The 23,408-nt window shown below is 42.1% G+C and overlaps 2 protein-coding genes across 7 annotated transcripts; both read left to right on the top strand.

Moving 5' to 3' along the window:
* The first annotated feature begins 273 nt into the window (after positions 1–273).
* On the top strand, positions 274–13,488 carry LOC135542047 (6-phosphofructo-2-kinase/fructose-2,6-bisphosphatase 2-like). 6 transcript variants are annotated; one of them, XM_064968653.1, is made up of 17 exons: positions 274–611; positions 1,482–1,609; positions 2,305–2,430; positions 2,786–2,882; positions 5,410–5,476; positions 5,575–5,649; positions 5,840–5,896; positions 6,048–6,172; positions 7,510–7,717; positions 8,045–8,191; positions 8,414–8,518; positions 8,614–8,743; positions 8,830–8,892; positions 9,049–9,113; positions 9,628–9,783; positions 12,046–12,068; positions 12,713–13,488. In XM_064968653.1, exons 2-17 carry the CDS (start codon positions 1,522–1,524, stop codon positions 12,777–12,779), a joined length of 1,599 nt encoding a protein of 532 aa, XP_064824725.1. In that variant the 5' UTR covers positions 274–611; positions 1,482–1,521; the 3' UTR covers positions 12,780–13,488. The 6 variants fall into 6 exon arrangements, with proteins under 6 accessions (XP_064824725.1, XP_064824727.1, XP_064824726.1 ...); XM_064968655.1 differs by lacking the exon at positions 12,046–12,068; XM_064968654.1 differs by lacking the exons at positions 12,046–12,068; positions 12,713–13,488 and having other exon boundaries at positions 2,338–2,430; positions 9,628–10,186.
* Positions 13,489–20,067: 6,579 nt separating this feature from the next.
* Positions 20,068–23,181, top strand: LOC135541115 (ubiquitin thioesterase OTU1-like). The gene is made up of 3 exons (XM_064967234.1): positions 20,068–20,109; positions 20,909–21,132; positions 21,253–23,181. The coding sequence occupies exons 2-3, from the start codon at positions 20,925–20,927 to the stop codon at positions 21,951–21,953; spliced, it is 909 nt and encodes a 302-aa protein (XP_064823306.1). The 5' UTR covers positions 20,068–20,109; positions 20,909–20,924; the 3' UTR covers positions 21,954–23,181.
* Positions 23,182–23,408: the final 227 nt, after the last annotated feature.

The following is a 23,408-nucleotide window of genomic DNA, read 5'->3' as shown; positions in this document are numbered from 1 at the left end:
TCCACTGTTCCTGCAGGAACTCCCCCCTCGAGCATCCCATGTTCTGCTAAGCACATGCACTAATAGTATAGTTTGATAAAGACCTTCAATAGGCTGATGATTGTATTATTACTGCTGTCTGGTCAATGCATATAATCCGATTTTTACTGCCTATGCACTTCAGAGGTCTGTATATTATGAAGATTACGGTAAGGAAATTGTGACTCAGGCACACCTCATGCTTTTCTGGTTTGGAAGGTGTCGTCAATAGTTACCACAGCCACAAAGTCCTAAACCCCGCCTATTTCTACAATGTATCTTAAAATGTGATTTAAAACCTAATGTTAACGACACTTCTAGTCTTTTGCCTAACCATATCTTTAAATTAAGACCAAAAAGCACATTTGTGTTTACATGAATTACAATATATTTGGACTGTATGGCTGTGGTAATTAGTGGAAGGGCATCAACCGGGTCCGCGCCACCAACATACGAAGGACAGCATCGACCTCGACCAGACATTCGCAACGCAGGCTGTAGTGGGACAGAAACCTCGTAGAGCCAAAGATCGCGTATCCATCGTCAGATTAACATTTTCAGTTCTAATTGCCTCATCGTCTCGCACATTGCAGGTAAATTGCAATAACTTTGGTGAGTGTATGTGTGCGAAACAACCAATTAAGCCTATTATCAGTGTTCCAGACAGACATTTTAAGACCCCGGCCCGAGACAACCATTGCACTACAGTAGTGTCGTCGCATAACGTGCTGCGGTAAATGGCTTCCTTTAGCATCATTTAGTGATGTCCGTTTTTAGTGCGTGTGCTATGTTTGATGATAGCCTCAGATATGGTCGCCCAGTGGGCTACATACAGTGCAGTGGCTGTGAAGATCAGATGTCAGTCTCCCTCACTTTGCTGTGTTACTATGTTCTTGAAGGCTGTGGGCAGAATATAAAAGTAGCGTATATTACAGCAATATGTCAAGTCGTGTACCATTACTTTGTCATATATTTGAAAGTTAATATCAAACTCATGTTACTTAATGTACTTAAGTGCTTTTACATGTTATACCAGTACATCAACTTTAATTTAATTGAATATTGTTCAGATAGTGAATAAATTAGCAATTCTTATTCAGGGAATAGACATGAAAATGTTATGAATTACTAAGAAATTAAATACTAAAATACTCGGTTACTAGTGTAACGGATGTGAAACGGCTAGCTTAGCTAGCGGTGGTGCGCGCTAAATAGCGTTTCAATCGGTGACGTCACTTGCTCTGAGACCTTGAAGTAGTAGTTCCCCTTCCTCTGCAAGGGCCGCGGCTTTTGTGGAGCGATGGGTAACGATGTTTCGTGGGGTGACTGTTGTTGATGTGTGCAGAGGGTCCCTGGTTCGCGCGAGGGGACGGTCTAAAGTTATACTGTTACACTAGGCCTAGACCTACTGCTACAATAAATCAACCTTCTGTTTCTGATTGTCTGGGGTGATGCTCTTCTAGAGCCTTTGGAAACCTGGCTCAACAAGGACACAACTTCACCATGTCAGCAACCATTCAGAGAAAGACTGGCATGGCCAACTCTGCTGAAGCCAAGAAAACAGAGCTCAGAATTAATGAGAAGAAATGCTGTAAGTACTGATAAGTCTCCCAGAGAAAAATCTTCAATGCGGGAGAGCTGTGCAGGGGCAGGGTCATGAGCAGGATGGGCATCAATTCCTCTGCAGTCTGTGTGATTGCCTCAGGTTGTTTTGACTGCAGGTGTTGTTTTGGCTTTATCTCTGAAAGCTGTCCTTATGCCTGACATGCAACACATGTAGCTGATGCACACATTCTCAAGCAAATGAGTTTCAAAGAAATACAAGTGCATCAATAATATTGTGAGAGATTCGTCTTCTCTGAAAATGATTCCTTTGGCATATTCTGGACAAATTTTTCATTCTCTTTACACATCATATTTGTATAATGCATATTATAGTGAAATATGACCATAATTAGCCCATATTCTGAACAGTATTCCTGTTGTGTCCGTAATTGATATGAGAATAGCAAACTATGGCTTGCCAGTTCACTTTGATCTATCCCTTGTCATCTGAGTATACAGTACATGGGAAATCAAGGACGAGAAATGAATCCAGTGATGTCTGATCACATCAACCAACCACTTTGATAGTTCAATTGTTTTGCCTTATCTACTGTATCTCATTTCATTGTCAGGAATGTGTATCATTTTGTAGGTATACTGTATAGACAGTATACAGTAGTATCTGATTTAGTCCAATGTGAATGCACTATAGTATGTATGTCTGTCTGTCTTTTTGTTCAGCATGGGCATCCTACATGACAAACTCTCCCACAGTGATTGTAATGATCGGCCTACCTGCCAGGGGAAAGACCTACATGTCTAAGAAACTGACACGGTACCTCAACTGGATAGGGGTGCCAACCAAAGGTGAGTGGGGGAAGAGCCTCTCTCCAACGTTACTTTTGAAGACATTAGACATGTCCATTTAAGTCTTCCATTATGACAACCTATTGACTATTAACCCTCTGGTTTTTGAGAGATATTTAAATAAGCACATGACTCAACTTTAAATCACAAGTGTATTGTGGCCTACGAAGTAAGGTACTTTCATTAGTTAGGCAACTGTCAAGTTTTAAAGCTCCTGAGAACTGAGATGCCCCATGTTGAAAAGGATCCTACTTTAAACCCGTCCCATTTCTATGAAAGGAGACAGTAGACCATATAGACACTGATAAAAGCTAGTCATAACTCTATTGTTGATGCCATTTTGTTCGTTTTGTAGTGTTTAACTTGGGTGTCTACCGCCGAGAGGCCGTCAAAGCTTACAAGTCCTACGACTTCTTCAGGCACGACAACAAGGAAGCCATGGAAATAAGGAAGTAAGTTACATTTGTTTTGTTCATATGCATGAGTCACACTGAAAAAACAGTCAGAACTGCGTTGTACACCTTAGTTCACATATGAGAGCTAAAGTTTTGTATAAATGGTGAAATGTTAGGAAGAAAATCATTAGTCAAGTATTGTCTCCATCAGCATGGTCAGATCTGAGTCGATCTCATTACTCCAGCAGTACACCAGGTTCTCTCATGCTTGATTTCACACATTTACTTTGCAGCGTTGGGTGCTGCGTCAATGGCTAATGCCTTTCTGAATCAACACACTGTCTGCTGTGCAAGCAGTTATTCAGTGTACAAAATACTCATATTCTATTAACAGAATACAGTGCACTCAAAGTATTCAGACCCCTTCCTTTTTTCCACATTTTGCTATGTTACAGCCTTATTCTAAAATTGATTTATGAGGAAAAAATGTATTCAATGTATCAAATACCCCATAAAACAAAGCAAAAACAGGTTTTTAGATTTGTTTTGCAAATTTATTACAAATAAAAACAGATACCTTATTTACATAAGTATTCAAACCCTTTGCTATGAGACTTGAAATTGAGCTCAGATGCATCCTTTTTCCATTGATTATTCTTGAGATGTTTCTACAACTTGATTGTAGTCCACAAGGGGGGAAATTCAATTGATTGGACATGATTTGGAAAGGCACACACCTGTCCATATAAGGTCCCACAGTTGACAGTGCATGTCAAAGCAAAGACCAAGCCATGAGGTCATAGGAGTTGCCCGTAGAGCTCAGAGACAGGATTGTGTTTAGGCACATATCCAGGGAAGGGTACCAAAACAATTCTGCAGCATTGAAGGTCCCCACGAACACAGTGGCCTCCATCATTCTTAAAAGGACGAAGTTTGGAACCAACAAGACTCTTCTTAGAGCTGACCACCAGGCCAAACTGAGCAATCGGGGGAGAAGGGCCTTGGTCAGGGCCTCGATGGTCACTCTGACAGAGCTCCAGAGTTCCTCTGTGGAGATGGAAGAACCTTCCAGAAGGACAACCATCTCTGCAGCACCACCAATCAGGCCTTTATGGTAGAGTGGCTAGATGGAAGCCACTCCTCAGTAAAAAAGCACATGCCAGCCTGCTTGGAGTTTGCCAAAAGGCACCTAAAGGACTCTCAGACCATGAGAAACAATATTCTCTGGTCTGATAAAACCAAGATTGAACTCTTTGGACTGAATGCCAATGTGGAGGAAACCAGGCAGCATCCCTATAGTGAAGCATGGTGGTGGCAGCATCATGCTGTGTGAATGTTTTTCAGTGGCAGGGACTGTGAGACTTGTCATGATCGAGGGAAAGATGAACGGCACAAAGCACAGAGAGATCCTTGAAAACCTTCTCCAGAGCGCACAGGACCTCAGACTGGGGCAAAGGTTCACCTTCTAACAGGACAATGGAGCTAAACACACAGCCAAGACAACGCAGGAGTGGCTTCGGGACAAGTCTCATTGTCCTTGATTGGCCCAGCAGAGCCCGGACTTGTACCCAATCGAAACATCTCTGAACAGACCTGAAAATAGCTGTGCAGCAACGCTCCCCAGCCAATCTGACAGAGTTTGAGAGGATATGCAAAGAAGAATGGGAGAAACTCCCCAAATACAGCTGTGCCAAGCTTGTAGCGTCATACCCAAGAAGATTTGAGGCTGTAATCGCTGCCAAAGGTCCTTCAACAAAGTACTGAGTAATTGTGATGTTTTATTTTATACATTTGCAAATATTTCTAAAACCTGTTTTTCCTTTGTCATTATGGGGTATTGTGTGTGTGTGTGTGTAGATCCATGAGGGGGGAAAAACCAATTCAATCCATTTTAGAATAAGGCTGTAACAAAATGTGGAAAAGGTCAAGGGGTCTGAATACTTTCCGTATGCTGTGTGTGTGTGTGTGTGTGTGTGTGTGTGTGTGTGTGTGTGTGTGTGTGTGTGTGTGTGTGTGTGTGTGTGTGTGTGTGTGTGTGTGTGTGTGGGATTCAAACTGAAATTTGCTTTGTTTTTCATAGTAATTTGTGATGGATTACTATTTTCCAACTAGCTGAACGTTTTCTAAGCAAACACAAAAATGTATCCAGTATAATCACTGAATGAGGACGGCATCCAAATAGGCTCCGAAAGTGAATGTAGTAGTCTGTGTAGAGAATTGCCCTTTATGGACCTGTAAACGGCTTTACTGTTCTTGACATCACAGAATGCTGATCTAAAATATACTGCTGCTGCTGTCACTCTTCTGCTCGTAGGAGCCTTGCAAAATGTTGAATCGGTATGTTCTGTCACTGTTCCGTCAGTGTTACTATTCAGGTGTCGGTACAGAAGAAAGATAGGCATACAGTAGATCACTGGTCTTCTGGCCCGCTTCCCTTACAATCAAACACGAAATGAGCAAATAGATGATACAGGGGCCGTTAAGATAAACTATCTAAATAAAATAAAAAGTATAGTAGTTTGGATTGCATACCTGCCCCCTTTGCTGCAGACAACTGTAACTGTATTTTCCTCCTCTCCCACAGACAGTGTGCCCTGGTAGCCCTGGAGGATGTGAAGGGATATCTAACTGAAGAAGGTGGACAAATCGCTGTACGGCATTTACTCTCTCATTTTGGTTCTTTTTTTGTCTGCTCAATATATTTGACATTTATCCACCAGTTTTGTGATGTTTGCTTTGCTTTGATTAGGTATTTGATGCAACAAACACAACAAGGGAGAGGAGAGACCTCATTCTTGATTTTGGGAAAGAGAATGCATTCAAGGTAACGTGCAATGTGCTAAATTGCCAAATATCGTTTTGTGTTTGAATTGTATCTCCATATAACATTACTGTATTATGGGCCGGCATTTAATATTGAGATGAATCTGATAGTTTGTGGTCATGGGACTCTGCATCCAGCCCTGTGGTGAGACAGTATATTGTTGTAGTCTGAGCTATTTTCTTTCCAACAGGTGTTCTTTGTGGAGTCAGTGTGTGACGACCCAGAAGTCATTGCTGCTAATATTCTGGTATGTTCCGATGTGAGATTGTAACGCTTTACTATGACCCCACGCCACGGTCAAAACTATAACCTATTTATACACTGACTATATCCCTGCTATGTGACTGACGACTTTCATTGTTTCTTTGCCCACATTCTAATGTGTTATCTCTTTACAGGAAGTGAAGGTATCCAGTCCAGACTACCCAGAGAGGCACAGGGAGAGAGTGATGGATGACTTTCTCAAACGCATAGAGTGCTATAAGGTTACATACCAACCTTTGGATCCCGACGATTATGACAAGTAAGAATGACCAAAGCATATTGTCTATCTCAGTGTTTTGCATTTGAATAGGAGTTTGCCAGGGGGGCTCCGTAGACTTTTTTGGTTGGGGGCCCCCCACCTCATGGCAACAAAATGTAGCGGCTCCCCCTCTTGATGGTGGAGAGATAAATGTACTATTTAAAGTTAATTTCCTACAATTCTACCCATTTTGCCTTGGGTGGAGTGAATTGTTTGCAATTGTATAACACATTTAATCTAAATATACTCTTCTTTTTTTAATGGGGCAGAGAGAAAAACAGTGCAGTTTTACAGCTAATACCCTGCAATTCTACACATTTTGCCATGATTTATGCCATGTTAATATATCTGAGTGGGAGTGACCAACAAATTCAATGAGTGCCCCCTGGCGGCCAGGGCACCTGGGCACGTGCCCTGCGTGGTATTTGGCCATGATTACCTCAAGTTTAGATTGCTGTCTATGTAACCGATGTGAAATGGCTAGCTAGTTAGCGGTGGTGCGTGCTAATAGCGTTTCAATCGGTGACGTCACTCGCTCTGAGTCCTTGAAGTAGTGGTTCCCCTTGCTCTGCAAGGGCCGCGGCTTTTGTGGAGCGATGGGTAACGATGCTTCGTGGGTGACTGTTGTTGATGTGTGCAGAGGGTCCCTGGTTCGAGCCCGGCGAGGGGACGGACTAAAGTTATACTGTTACGTTGATGCTGTTGACCCAGATCACTGGTTGCTGCAGAAAAAGAGGAGGTCAAAAGGGGGGTGAGTGAAACCGATGTGAAATGGCTAATTAGTTAGCGGTGGTGCGCGCTGATAGCGTTTCAATCGGTGACGTCACTCGCTCGGAGACCTTGAAGTAGTGGTTCCCCTTGCTCTGCAAGGGCCGCGGCTTTTGTGGAGTGATGGGTAACGATGCTTCATGGGTGACTGTTGTCTGTATGCAGAGGGTCCCTGGGCGAAGGGACGGACGTAAAGTTATACTGTTACATCTAGACTAACTACAAATTTAAAAAAAATGATAGCTGACTTGGCTGAGTGACGTAAGAGAGAAACTGCTGATGCATAACCAATTTTATATATTGCACCTGGTGTTTTTCTACAATTTCTCTCAGTTGAAACCACAACTGAGTTGTTTTATTTTTTTGAGTCAGGGCCCCCTAGCGGCCGGGCCCCTAAGCGACCGCTTGCCTCAATTAGAGGCAAGAACTGTTCATACGGATCATTTGTTATACCTAGTAGGCGTTAACAGTAATTCTCCAGAATTCCTGTAAATTTGCTGCAACAGTTCAGATGTAAGCCGCCAGGTGGATACAGAATACAGACAATTGTGTTACTGTGTATCCCGTAGGGACCTATCCTTCATCAAGGTGGAGAACGTGGGCCGGCGCTTCCTGGTGAACCGGGTGCAGGACTACATCCAGAGTAAGATAGTGTACTACCTCATGAACATCCAAGTGCACTCTCACTCCCTCTACCTGTGCCGGCATGGAGAGAGCAATCACAACATGGAGGGCCGTATCGGAGGTGACTCGGAGCTCTCCCTAGGAGGAAAACAGGTATGTGTCCTGTCTGCCATAATGGTTAGGCCCGCTCTGGAGAACAGTCAGCATGACACTGACCCCTGTATTTGAGTCAGTGGACCCTACCAGTTTCTATTTCGATTTAGTTACAGCTAATGGAAAATACTAATTAAAGCTCCTGTACTTTGAATTTGAGTAAACACTGGTAATCTGATCATGTAATTATGATGTACTCTTAAATAGTTAATAGCATGTTTACGACCATGTACAGTAAATCGTACCCTGATGGATGGACTTGTTATTGAAACTAATCTCTCTTCACTAGTTTTACTGTATCTTTCTCATTTGCCCCCTCTGGTCCAGTTTGCTCATGCCTTGCACAGCTTCATTGAGGAGCACAAACTGTCTGACTTGAAGGTGTGGACTAGCCAGCTGAGACGCACCATCCAGACTGCTGAGGAGCTGATTGTGCCCTACGAACAGTGGAAGATCCTCAATGAGATTGATGCTGTCAGTGCTGACACCTCTGATCTCTCACTTATCACTGGTCTAACATAATTAATACCATGGGGGTTTCATTTAGGTAGACACCTTTTGTGATGAAAACTAACTTGTTGTGTGATAAAGGACTTGTAATATTCCATGTTTATATAATAATGAATGATTTATCATTACCTGTCAACTCAACTGACAGGGCACATTTTCCAGAGTTTTCTCTTTCCTGTCTGTTAGGGTGTGTGTGAGGAGATGACCTATGACATGATCCAGAAATCCTTCCCAGAGGAGTTTGCCCTGAGGGACCAGGACAAGTACCACTACCGCTACCCAGGGGGAGAGGTAAAGTCCTACCCTCTTACCACTTTTCTGGGGCCCTGTTCTTGGCAGGGTGAGGAATCACTAAGGCTCAGTGTGTCCCCTCTCCCTCCCTGTAGTCCTACCAGGACCTGGTGCAGCGGTTAGAGCCTGTCATCATGGAGCTAGAGAGACAGGGCAACGTGCTGGTTATCTGTCACCAGGCTGTCATGCGCTGCCTGCTGGCCTACTTCTTGGACAAGAGTGCAGGTGGGTGAGCACAAACCGCACAGTACACTTTTACTGACAGTTTCACAAACACCAGAGGTAATGACACTTTATTTTGTCTTTCATAGATGACCTGCCCTACCTGAAATGTCCACTGCACACAGTGCTCAAACTCACTCCTGTTGCGTATGGTAAGTCTTTGTGTTCATTAGACTAAATGCTGAACAAATTGTTCTGACAATTATTTTATGCATGTTCACATCTGAGTTCCTGTTCCTCTATCACCACGTGTCGTTTGTATTGCAATTGGGAACGGGTCACATCGATTTCTCTGCCACTTTCCCCAGGCTGTAAAGTGGAAATGTTTTATCTTAATGTGAAGGCAGTGAACACACATCGCGACCGACCACTTGTGAGTAACATTGCACGTTATTCTCAGTGGCAAGGCTCTGCTCTGTTCTGCTCACATATCACATGCTTCACTGAACATGTTTTTGTTTATTATTCCTCTTTAACCAAACTAGCTCAAGCTACAGTATGTCTGGTTAAATGAGTAGTTAGTGTGACTTTATATTTAACTTGGAGGCAGTTATAACTGATCACATTTACCTGCTTGCAAACACCACCACCAATGCTCTAGTCCCCTTTAATAACTGACTTGTATTGATTGGTATACAACACAGTGTGGTGCAAAGGACAACAGTCTTTGCACCATAACCTTTGCCCCCCTGAAGTTGCTTTTAGATTGTCTTTTTTTTGCAGAATCGCCTTTTTCTTGTCTAATAGCATTTTTTTTGTGTGTGTGTGGTGGTTGGTCAAGGAAATCTATCGTTTGATTGCTGTGTTTTGGGGAATTGTCCCAGTAACGCTGGGTGTGCCCGGGTCGCTTTCTTTAATGCACCTGATGTTTCCCCATCTCCAACCAGGATAATGTCCCGAGGGACCCAGCTCCCATGCTGCTCCGACGGAATAGTTATACCCCCCTGTCCAGTCTCGACCAGTTCAACCGGCCCAGGCTCTACAGTGCCGGCAACCGGCCCTGGCTCCCTGAGATGCCAGAGGGGATGTTGCAGCAAAGCCAAGTTAGTGTCAAAAATTGGCGGCCACTTAATGAATCACTCTTAATTCAACTCGGTCACCTCCCTCTTCCCACCTGCCACCCTCACCCCAAGCCAATCCCTCTTTATCCTTAGCATCCCCTCACCCTTAAATCCCCTTGATAATCCAGACATGTTGTGGTCTTGTTGGTGGCTTCTCCTCTTTATATTATGTCTGTCTCTCCTCCAACATCAGCTGTTTGTCTTGCATGGTCTACCCTTTTCTTCATAGGCTGTATGTCTCCAGCTTGAATATGCATAGCACTATTCCTATCCCAAACAAACTGCACCTCTTATACTCATTTACAGTGCCTTGCGAAAGTATTCGGCCCCCTTGAACTTTGCGACCTTTTGCCACATTTCAGGCTTCAAACATAAAGATATAAAACTGTATTTTTTTGTGAAGAATCAACAACAAGTGGGACACAATCATGAAGTGGAACGACATTTATTGGATATTTCAAACTTTTTTTTAACAAATCAAAAACTGAAAAATTGGGCGTGCAAAATTATTCAGCCCCCTTAAGTTAATACTTTGTAGCGCCACCTTTTGCTGCGATTACAAATGTAAGTCGCTTGGGCTATCAGTTTTGCACATCGAGAGACTGAAATTTTTTCCCATTCCTCCTTGCAAAAAAGCTCGAGCTCAGTGAGGTTGGATGGAGAGCATTTGTGAACAGCAGTTTTCAGTTCTTTCCACAGATTCTCGATTGGATTCAGGTCTGGACTTTGACTTGGCCATTCTAACACCTGGATATGTTTATTTTTGAACCATTCCAGTGTAGATTTTGCTTTATGTTTTGGATCATTGTCTTGTTGGAAGACAAATCTCCGTCCCAGTCTCAGGTCTTTTGCAGACTCCATCAGGTTTTCTTCCAGAATGGTCCTGTATTTGGCTCCATCCATCTTCCTATCAATTTTAACCATCTTCCCTGTCCCTGCTGAAGAAAAGCAGGCCCAAACCATGATGCTGCCACCACCATGTTTGACAGTGGGGATGGTGTGTTCAGTGTGATGGGCTGTGTTGCTTTTACGCCAAACATAACGTTTTGCATTGTTGCCAAAAAGTTCAATTTTGGTTTCATCTGACCAGAGCACCTTCTTCCACATGTTTGGTGTGTCTCCCAGGTGGCTTGTGGCAAACTTTAAACAACACTTTTTATGGATATCTTTAAGAAATGGCTTTCTTCTTGCCACTCTTCCATAAAGGCCAGATTTGTGCAATATACGACTGATTGTTGTCCTATGGACAGAGTCTCCCACCTCAGCTGTAGATCTCTGCAGTTCATCCAGAGTGATCATGGGCCTCTTGGCTGCATCTCTGATCAGTCTTCTCCTTGTATGAGCTGAAAGTTTAGAGGGACGGCCAGGTCTTGGTAGATTTGCAGTGGTCTGATACTCCTTCCATTTCAATATTATCGCTTGCACAGTGCTCCTTGGGATGTTTAAAGCTTGGGAAATCTTTCTGTATCCAAATCCGGCTTTAAACTTCTTCACAACAGTATCTCGGACCTGCCTGGTGTGTTCCTTGTTCTTCATGATGCTCTCTGCGCTTTTAACGGACCTCTGAGACTATCACAGTGCAGGTGCATTTATACGGAGACTTGATTACACACAGGTGGATTGTATTTATCATCATTAGTCATTTAGGTCAACATTGGATCATTCAGAGATCCTCACTGAACTTCTGGAGAGAGTTTGCTGCACTGAAAGTAAAGGGGCTGAATAATTTTGCACGCCCAATTTTTCAGTTTTTGATTTGTTAAAAAAGTTTGAAATATCCAATAAATGTCGTTCCACTTCATGATTGTGTCCCACTTGTTGTTGATTCTTCACAAAAAAATACAGTTTTATATCTTTATGTTTGAAGCCTGAAATATGGCAAAAGGTCGCAAAGTTCAAGGGGGCCGAATACTTTCGCAAGGCACTGTACGTCTTCTGAATACCATTCCAGAAGATACACAGTTAAAACGTCTTCCAGCAAGCAGGTGTTATACATTAGTCAGTTAAATCCAGCTGGTGATCCTAGGAGAAGCATGCTCTGTACAACAATTAGCTTCAGAGCTCAATACCACACAAGGACAGTAAATATAGACATGTTGATGTTTTGAGATGCATATTCAATGTTTCTTGTTGTGGTGCAAGTGTGTTGGTTCAATTTGGTTTGTTGTGAGTTCAGTATTATAGCTCGTCCCCCCCCATTTGTGTCTCTTCCTTTTGTCCCTTCCTGTCTGTCTGTCATTACAGCCTCGTATAGGAAGCTGTTTTCTGTGAGTATTTTAGATATATTCCTGCAGAACGTTTCTGTTTAAGCAATAGGGCCCAAGGGGGTGTGGTATATGGCCAATATGCCACAGTTCAGGGCTGTTCTTAAGTACGACGCAACGTAGAGTGTCTGGATATATCACTTAGCCATATATTGGCCATATATCACAAACCCCAGAGGTGCCTTATTGCTATTATAAACTGGGTAGCAATATAATTATAACTGTAGACAAGTCATTTTGTTTCTACGCATGGTATATTGTCTGATATACCACAGCTTTTAGCCAATCAGCATTCAGGGTGCAAATTACCCAGTTTATAATTTCATTTATTCACATGAGATGTAATATCACCTTTAAATAATATCGGCATATAGTATGATGGGATGCTGTATCAAAATGTTCAGTTACTGATAGTACTAATAATTTTGTTCCCTCTTTGTAGTATAATGATGATGGTGTATCATGAGAGATTTTCCCTAGCAGAGATCTCTGTGCGTTGGTTTTTCTGAAGCAAACCTCTAGTAGTAATGGAAGACCTGTCTTTTCTTTTTAAGACAATGATTAATCAGACTGCTCTGAAACGCATTAAGACAGTGATAGAAAAGAGACCAGGAATATTATACGAGTCATGTCTGTTCTGTTTGAAGGACTCCCTGTGTGAAGGAGTCGACTATGACAGCCCAGAAACTAGTGGCTGTTTCCGCTTCTGAGTGACTACGAAGTCACCTTCATGTTCAGCTGGTGCCTCAGTTTCTCCCTGTGACCTGAAGCTTATCATCATCCTCTCCTCCATTTGTCTGCATGCCAAACCTCTGGAACAACTGGTGGAATACTGTAACCAAAAAAAAGCAGTTGTAGAAACATCTCACGGATGATCATTGGAAACAGGATGCACCTGAGCTCAATTTCGATTCTCATAGCAAAGGGTCTGAATACTTATGTAAATAAGGGGTTTCAACCTGTTTTCGCTTTGTCATTATGGGGTATTGTGTGTAGATTGCTGAGGATTATTTATTTATTTATTTCATTTTAGAATAAGGCTGTAACGTAACAAAATGTGGGGAAAAAATCTAGTGGGCTGTGTATTATATATATATTATATATAATTTTAGATTAGAAGTTAGTCCAGTGCTCTTTAAAAATTGGGGCATGCTGCATAATAAATATGTGTATAATCATACACATGAAGGTTCCAAATAAATGTCAAGAGGTGTGACTATATATTTGATAGTTTTCCAAGGATAGCCTGCTCTGCTCAAGAATGTACTGTATTCAATACACGGCTGCGTGAATTTTAACATGCCAAATGTTGCCTGTTGATATGGACTTCATTGCATCAATCAGCTAGTTTAGCATTGTTGAATTGTATTTAAGACGTTTCTCCAGTAATTGTATTAAAGAATCAATGAAGATATAAAACAGATGTAATTGTTCTCTCCTTTTTGTGTGTGAGTTTTGGGGAAGGAGGTATCAGGTTTCAAGTTCATTCCCTACTCTTTGTAGGGCTCAAGATAACTATCAAGCACTACACACAAAACTCATGTCATGTCACTTCAAATACATTATCAGAATATTAACTATATGAGGCTGTGGTATTTCACTGTACTCTGTATTTGACAGATGTATGTACTTGACATACAGACTGTACAGACAGTGAGTCAAGTGGCTGTGGCTTGCTGTATAAAGCAGGCAGACAGGCATCGGGGCATACAGTTACTGTTCGATCGAACTTTAGAATGGTCAAAATTAGTGACCTAGGCAATTTTGAGTGTGGTATGAGTGTCGGTGCCAGGCATCCAGGTTCCAGTATCTCAGAAACGGCTGGCCTGCTGGGCTTTTCACGCATGACAGTGTCCAGGGTTTACCGAGAATGTTGTGACAAACAAAAAACATCCAGTCAGCAGCAGTCCTGTGGGCGAAAACGGCTTGATGAGAGAGGTCGAAGAAGAACGCTAACAGCGGACTGCAAATAAGCAAATAACATCTCAGTACAACAGTGCTTTGCAGAACGGAATCTCAGAATGCACAACTCGTTGGTCCATCTCACGGATGGGCTATTGCAGCAAATCAAATGACATTTTATTTGTCACATGCGCCGAGTACAACAGGTGTAGTTTAAGGGTAGACCTTACCATTAAATGCTTACTTACAAGCCCTTAACCAACAACATAGTTCAAGAAATAAACTTAAGAAAATATTTAATAAATAAACTAAAGTCCAAAAATAAAAAGTAACAAAGTTACATAACAATAACGAGGCTATATAAAGGGGGTACCGGTACCAAGTCAATGTGTGTGGGTACAGGTTCGTTGAGGTAATTTGTAAAGTGACTATGCATATATAATAAACAGGGAGTAGCAGCAGTGTAATAACAAAGTGGGTGGGGGTCAATGTAAATAGTCTGGGTGGCTATTTGATTAATTGTTCAGCAGTCTTATGGCATGGGGGTAGAAGCTGTCTTGAAACTCCCCATCCCGGATCCGGGATTGTGACTAAGCCTCAGGCTCATTAGCATAACGCAACGTTAACGATTTCTGAAAATCGCAAATAAAATTAAAATAATGCGTTTGCTCTCAAGCTTAGCCTTTTCTTAACAACACTGTCATCTCAGATTTTCAAAATATGCTTTTGAACCATAGAAATTGACTAATTTGTGTAAGAGTATGCAAAGCTAGCATAGCATTTTGTGTAGCATGTAGCACGCAACATTTTCACAAAAGCCAGATAACCAAATAAATAAAATCATTTACCTTTGAAGAGCTTCTGATGTTTTCAATGAGGAGACTCCCAGCCACATACCAAATGCGCAGTGTTTCCTGAAAGCGTCTGTGTGTAGGAGAAATCGTCCGTTTTCTACATTGCGCCTGGCTACCGAAACAACCGAAAATGCAGTCACCTACAACGTGAAACTTTTTCCGGATTAACTACATAATATCGACCGAAACATGGCAAACGTTGTTTGGAATCAATCCTCAAGGTGTTTTTTCACATATCTCTTCATTGACATGCAGTTCATGGAAGCTTGCTTCTCTCTGTGCCCCATGGAAAAATACTGGCAGGTGACTTTTGCGCACCAATTTCGGCGCAGGACACCGGGCGGACACGTGGTAAATGTGGTCTCTTATGGTCAATCTTCCAACGATCTGCCTACAAATACGTCACAATACTGCAGACACCTTGGGGAAACGACAGAAAGGGCAGACTCATTCCTCTTGCGTTCACAGCCATATAAGGAGATCATGAAAGACAGAGCCTCAAAAATCCTTGTCATTTCCTGGATGCCAAGTCATCTTGGTTTTGCCTGAAGCTCACGTTAAAGGGCACGCAGAGAGAAGATATTTGTATTTCTGGACACGTCAGAGTGTTTTCTTTCGAACAGTAGCAATTATATGCATAGTCGAGCATCTTTTTGTGACAAAATATCTTGTTTAAAACGGGAACGTTTTTCTTCCAAAAATGAAATAGCGCCACCATAAGTGTAAGAGGTTAAGGACACTTTTGGTCCAAGACTTGGCGCTACTGTACCACTTGCCGTGCGGTATCGGAGAGAACAGTTATGACTTGGGTGACTGGAGTCATTGACAATTTTTTGGGGCCTTCCTCTGACACCGCCAGGTCTATAGGTCCTGAATGTCAGGAAGCTTGGCCCCAGGATGTACTGGGAGATACGCACTACCCTCTGTAGCACCTTACGGTCAGATGCCGAGCAGTTGCCATACCAGGCGTGATGCAACCGGTCAGGATGGTTCATCTGTTTGAAACATGGAGGTATTACAGACTCAGTCAGGGAGAGGTTGAAAATGTACTCATGCTTTGAGTACACTTCCTGGTAATCCGTCTGGACCCGTGGCTTTGTGAATGTTGACCTGTTTAAAGGTCTTGCTCATATCGGCTACAGAGAACGTGATCACTCAGTCGTCCGGAACAGTTGGTGCTCTCATGCATGCTTTACTGTTTCTTGCCTTGAAGCTAGCATGAAAGGCATTTAGCTCGTCTGGTAGCCTCCCTTCACTGGGCAGCTCGTGGCTCAGTTTCCCTTTGTAGTCCGTAAAAATGTTCAAACCCTGCCACATCCAACGAGTGTCAGAGCCGTGTAGTAGAATTCAATCTTAGTCCTGTATTGACACTTTGCCTGTTTGATGGTTCGTCTGCGGTCATAGCGAGATTTCTAATAAGCATACGGATTAGTGTCCCGCTCCTTGAAAGCGGCAGCTCTAGCCTTTAGCTCGGTGTGGATTTACCTGTAATCCATGATGACCAGTCCTATCAGCTAAAAACAAGAAGTAGTTCCAGTGGGCACGCAATCGAGGAGTGGAAAAACATTGCCTGGTCCGACCAATCCTGGTTCATGATGCATAACACTGATGGCAGAGTCAAGATTCGTCTTAAACAGCACGAGCCCATGGCCCCATCCTGCCTAGTGTCAATGGTACAGGCTGGTGGCGATGGTATAATGGTGTGTGGAATGTTTTCCTGGCACATGTTAGGTCCCTTGATACTAATTGTGCAACATTACTATTCCTTGAAAAACTCAGGCTGTTCTGGAGGCGAAGGGGGTTCCGACCTGGTACGAGATGGGTGTACCTAATAAACTGTCACAGTTAATGTCACAGTTTATGTCTATGTCACAGTTAACATTTATTTTTAAAAGAGACTTGGTATCATAGCTGGATCCATCCACAATTTCCACAATGGAAACAAGTCTCTGACTTTGAAGTGATATCCCTGTCACGTTTTAGAAATGCTAAACGTGTGTGAATAGTTTTTTTCTCACTAATTGGTCTTATGACGAATCAGATCAGGTCTGAAAAAGTGAAAAGATCTGATATGATTGTTCAAAAGACTAATTAGTGGAACAAATATCAGAATTGGTCTGCCTGTGTTATCGCAGCCTGTGTGTTCTCAATGTCAACACAACTAAAGAGCTGATCGTGGACTTCCGGAGACAACAGAGAGAGCACGCCCCCAATGGGGCTGCAGTGGAGAAGATGAAACTTTCCTCGGCGTACGAATCACTACCAATCTGAAATGGAACGGAGTCTTATCAACCGCAAGAGGCTGAAGAAATTTGGCTTGGTCCCTAGACCCTCACATGCTTCTACAGAACCACCATTGAGAGCATTCTGTGAGGCTGTATCACCGCCTGATATGGCAACTGCACTGTCCGCAACGGCAGGGCTCTCCAGAGGGTGGTGCGGTCTGCCCAACGCATCCCCGGGGGCACACTGCATGCCCTCCAGGACATCTACAACACCTGGTGTCACAGGAAGGCCAAGAAGATCATCAAGGGCCTCAGCCACCTAAGCCACAACCTGTTTACCCCGCTACCATTGAGAAGGCGAGGTCAGTACGGATGCATCAAAGCTGGGACTGAGAGACTGAAAAACAGCTTCCATCTCAAGGACATCAGACTGTTAAATCGTTACCACTAGCTGGCCTCCGCCCAGTATCCTGCCCTGAACTTTAGTCACTGTCACTAGCCAGCTACCACCCAGTTACTCAACCCTGCACCTTCGAAGCTGCTGCCCTATGAACAAAGTCATGGAATACTTTAATAATGGAACACTGGTGACTTTAGTAATGTCTACATACTGTTTTACCCACTTAATATGTACTGTATGTACTGTATATTCATATTATACAACACATTTTCCAAAAAGTAGTAGCATTAGTGTTGGAGGAAATTATAGTTGAAATGATTAATTATGTATACATTTCCTTTAGAACCATTAAGTTTTAATACTATTATGTTATGGTATGAAATGTGTGGGTTCTTGGTTAAACTAGGACCGAAAATAAAACAAATTAATTGTTTGTACCTTGCGGGAAAGGGAGAAGGAGGGCAGATATCCTTTCAGACAGATAAGAATGTTTGTTTTATGTTCCATTAGTGGAGAATAAATGATATATTTTAGACAGATTGGAATGTTTGTTTTATGAGAGGAGTAGAAGACGGTCTCCAGACCTGAAGACACTGCGCTATTGTGTGGATCGGAGTGAGTGTGAGAAACTGATGACGTCATTTTATGTTCTCTCCTTAAAATGTAATGTTCTTTGTATTTTGGGTCAGTACTCTCTTGGATTAAATGCTACTACCTGACTTTTAAGACTGGTCTCGATCTATTTCATGTAAAATAATAAACTTACAACTTATTAAGAAATAGAGTGTGAATTTGGTTTTGGCTACAAAACATATAAGAATTTAGAATTCCTCTATCAATTAGTCACGTAAACACAGAAATAAACAAATGGCACATTGGATTACTAATTTTAAAAATAAGTGGTGCTTTTCAAACCGAGGAGACAAAGTTAAATAAATTAATACCATAAACGTTACAGATCATAGTCGAGGCCTATCCTATTTAACTATTGCTGTATACTATTCTACTCTACGTATTCTTCAGATATACTACATATTCTATCCATATACTGTCTATAATGTCTACAAATCCCATCATATACTGTGTATATATACAGTACCAGTCAAAAGTTTGGACACACCTACTAATTCAAGGGTTTTTCATTTTTTTGTACTATTTTGTACATTGTAGAATAATAGTGAAGACATCAAAACTATGAAATAACACATATGGAATCATGTAGTAACCAAAAAAGTGTTAAACAAATCCAAATATATTTTATATTTGAGATTCTTCAAAGTAGCCAGTCTTTGCCTTAATGACAGCTTCACACACTCTTGGCATTCTCTCAACCAGCTTCACCTGGAATGCTTTTCTAACAGTATTGAAGGAGTTCCCACATATGCTGAGTACTTGTTGGCTGCCTTACCTTCACCATCTCAATTGGGTTGAGGTCAGGTGATTGTGGAGGCCAGGTCATCTGATACAGCACTCCATCACTCTCTTTCTTGGTCAAATAGCCCTTACAGAGCCTGGAGGTGTTTTGGATCATCATCCTGTTGAAAAACAAATGATAGACCCACTAAGTGCAAACCAGATGGGATGGCGTATCGCTGCAGAATGCTTTGGTAGCCATGCTGGTTAAGTGTGCCTTGAATTCTAATTCAATCACAGACCGTGTAACCAGCAAAGCACCCCCACACCATCACAACTCCTTCTCCATGCTTTACAGTGGGAACCACACATGTGGAGATCATCTGTTCACCTACTCTGCGTCTCACAAAGACATGGTGGTTGGAACCAAAAATCTCAAATTTGGACTCATCAGACCAAAGGACAGATTTCCACCGGTTTAATGTCTATTGATCGTGTTTCTTGGCTCAAGCAAGTCTCTTCTTATTATTGGTGTCCTTTAGTGGGGTTTTTTGCAGAAATTTCGACCATGAAGACCTGATTCACGCAGTCTCGTCTGAACAGTTGATGTTGAGATGTGTTTGTTACTTGAACTCTGTGAAGCATTTATTTGGGCTGCAATCTGAGGTGCAGTTGAACAAATGAACTTATCCTCTGCAGCAGAGGTAACTCTGGGTTTTACTTTCCTGTGGCGGTCCTCATGAGAACCAGTTTCATCATATCGCTTGATGGTTTTTGCGACTGCAATTGAAGAAACTTTCAAAGTTCTTGAAATGTTTCCGTATTGACTGACCTTCATGTCTTAAAGTAATGATGGACTGTAATTTCTCTTTGCTTATTTGAGCTGTTCTTGCCATAATATGGACTTGGTATTTTACCAAATAGGGCTATCTTCTGTATACCACCATTACCTTCTATATTTCTTAATTCAATTATTTTACTTTTTAGATTTGTGTGTATTGTTGTGTGTTGTTAGATATGACTACACTGTTAGAGCTAGGAGTACAAGCATGTCCCTACTCCCGCAACAACATCTACTAAATACTGTATGTATGTGTATGCGTCCAATAGGATTTGATTTGAATATATTTTTAATTGATAATAAAATTAATCAATCATCTCTTCATGCCAAAAGAAAACAAGCTTGTGTATACGTCATATTTGTGTAGAGTAACAACGTTACGAACGACGCAGTTGTGACGTTGTACACATTAGAGACTGTCATTGGATATTGATTGTTCGCGCCGCCGCAGGGTAACACTTTTCATCAGGTAAGCAACTAAATAAAGGTCCAATTATTAATTAAACAGGTTCATTACGTAGCGTTGGTATCTATGAAGCTAGTTATGTAAAGCAAGGCTGCAATGTCGTTAGTTAGTGTGAAGTACCATATTTATATATTTCTTAATTCCATTATTTTACTTTTAGATGTGTGTGTATTGTTGTGAGTTGTAGATACTTCACTGTTGAAGCTAGGAACACAAGCATTTCGCTACACCCGCAATAACATCTGATAAATATATGTGACCAATACAATTTGATTTGAACAGTTTAGCCAGCTAGCTTAATAACGTTAGCTGTTTATGGTAGCTAGTTGTCAAGCTAGCTAGCTAACTACCAATCAGTTCATCAATGATATTGTTCATTCATAAATATGTGTGCTTGTGTGTAGCTAGACAGTTTGAGTTTACCATTTTAATTGAAGCCAGATAGCCAGCTCGTCTAGTATTGTAGCTAGCAGAAGAAGAAGGTGTCCATAACATGCTAGCTAGCTAGCTTGGTGACTGCTGTTAAAACAGAAATACTCTTGGGAGTGGCAGGACAAAGAAATTGTTGCAGTCAGTTGTTTTGCTCTCACTGCTGTGATCAGCAGTTTAGCCACTTGTTTAGCTCCACCAAAGTGTCATCAGCATGGTGTGATCTGAAACAAATAACTTTTTCATTAGAAATGTAAGTAAGTCTAGCTTTAAGGTTCCTTGGCCTGAATAAACTAGCATACACTTCACAGGCTTGTAGGTGACTAACAACTGACGATGATCCCTTGTTGAATGGTGTTTTTTCCTCCCACAGTTTAAGGACCCCCAGGATGTTGCGTCTGCGTTGTAAGACCAAAAATGGGAGCCACATAATGCAGGGCCTGACCCACCAGTCCAGTGTGCAGGAGCTGAAGAGCAAGGTAGAGGAGCTGACTGGTATTCCCTGTGATGTACAGAAGATCATGGTTGGCTACCCTCCCTCCAGCTTGGACCTCCGAAACGGAGATGCTCACCTAAGGGACTACCCTATCAAATCAGGTAGGCTATGGTGTCTCTTCTTACTTGAATAAATCAAATGTTACTTTCACACAGCTGGATAGACTTCACCCTGCTCTGTCATGGCTGCATTTGATTTAAAAAATGACACATTTGTTGCAGGAGACACTCTCATTGTTGAGGAGGAGAAGAACAAGATGAAGACCCAGACCACAAATTCAGCTGTAACCAAGGGACCCCGTCGGGAGTTTCCCCCGGTGCTGGCCAGACGGGTTGTTCCAGCAGACAACTCCTGCCTGTTCACCAGTGTCTCCTACGTGGTAGAGGGAGGGGTATACGACCCAGCTTGTGCCCCCGAGATGCGAGGCCTCATCACCCAGATTGTGTCCAGCAACCCCATGGCTTACTCTGAGGCGGTGTTGGGAAAGACCAACGAGGAGTACTGCACCTGGATCAGACGTGATGACACCTGGGGTGGAGCCATCGAGGTGTCCATCCTGTCTAAGTTCCACCAATGTGAGATCTGTGTAGTGGACACGCAGACTGTGCGTGTGGATCGATTTGGTGAGGACGCTGGCTACCACAAACGCGTGCTGCTCATCTACGACGGCATCCACTACGACCCACTGCAAAAGGAGACGCCCGGCTCCGACGCTCCACCCCAGACCATCTTCTCCACCACAGACGACATCATCCTGGCCCAGGCCCTGGAGCTGGCGGATGAGGCGAGAAGGAAGCGGCAGTTTACGGACGTCAACCGCTTTGCCCTGCGCTGCCTGGTGTGTCAGACAGGCCTAGTAGGACAGAAGGAGGCCCGGGAACATGCCAAGGAGACGGGCCATGCCAACTTTGGAGAGGTGTGAGTCAGAGCACTTCCTCACAACCACCACAAACCCCCATATCTTACAACGCTGTGTGTCTGTATGATCCTCTACCTCACTTGATCCAGCATCAGACACTGTGTTCAGTCTTACCCGTTCAGTGTTACAACTACAGCTGTCAGCTCACAGGCTACTTTACTGCAAGGTTATGAGCTCATGAAAAATATTCTGTACAATTGTTTTGGGGACATTTTTAGTCTCACCCAATACACAGTGGGTGATTGTTCGTTGAAGTGTTGTTGCTCAGCAATGTAGCATGTGTTCAGTTTGTCGACACTAATGGAGCAGAAAGCTTTCTTGACAGAACTGGAGATACCTGAAAATGCCTTACTTTGACAGTTGACTTGTGGCATAAAAGGTTTAGTATGGCTAGACTCTTCAGTACTACCACAGAAATCAGAAATCTTTTTCTGTGGCCATTGTGGCATGATACATGTTTGATTTTACACATCAATAACAATATTCATTTAAAATGTTTTGTTTGTAGATGCATCACCAGTACTTGAAAAAAGTGAAAACGGCAAAATATCAAATATAAACCCAGTTACTTGGTAGAAAAGGTGTTCTTTCATTGTTTTACACTGGCAATGTCTTTAATATTAGATAATAGCAGAGTTTAGCTAGATTCCTTATAGGTCAATACAACCCTAAATTCTTCAATGGTGCTGTGACAAGCTTATTTTCCAAATGTAGGCTATTGCTGAATTAGTTATTTTATACAGTGTGAGGTGTCTGCATCTTGGTGTGAAACATAAATATTTAATGCAATTATTATTATGCCTTGGCATTACCTATAGTGAGATTGGTTTTTCTTTATTTTTTTGTGTATTTTATATGGTGTAATTCTTTTTAATGAACATAACATTTGAATTGTTGTATTTTGGAGCTTTTAATCTTGAAATTGATAGATGAATAGACTTTATGATGTATAATGTAAATCTAAGTGATGAATCCTCTTACATTTGCAGTTCAGGTACTGTCTACACAATGTGCTTTGCATCTCAACATTCACTTCATGATCGTGTTTTTTGTTTTTACCCCCCATTACCCTCACTCATATTGTTGGACTATTGTGAGGACCACCAAGTGTTGTCATGTTGAACTATGTACAGTGCCTTGCGAAAGTATTCGGCCCCCTTGAACTTTGCGACCTTTTGCCACATTTCAGGCTTCAAACATAAAGATATAAAACTGTATTTTTTTGTGAAGAATCAACAACAAGTGGGACACAATCATGAAGTGGAACGACATTTATTGGATATTTCAAACTTTTTAACAAATCAAAAACTGAAAAATTGGGCGTGCAAAATTATTCAGCCCCTTTACTTTCAGTGCAGCAAACTCTCTCCAGAAGTTCAGTGAGGATCTCTGAATGATCCAATGTTGACCTAAATGACTAATGATGATAAATACAATCCACCTGTGTGTAATCAAGTC

Source organism: Oncorhynchus masou, chromosome 6 (genome assembly GCF_036934945.1).
Source record: "Oncorhynchus masou masou isolate Uvic2021 chromosome 6, UVic_Omas_1.1, whole genome shotgun sequence".
Classification (NCBI taxonomy): Eukaryota; Metazoa; Chordata; class Actinopteri; order Salmoniformes; family Salmonidae; genus Oncorhynchus; species Oncorhynchus masou.
This window is presented reverse-complemented; position numbering and strand designations above follow the sequence as displayed.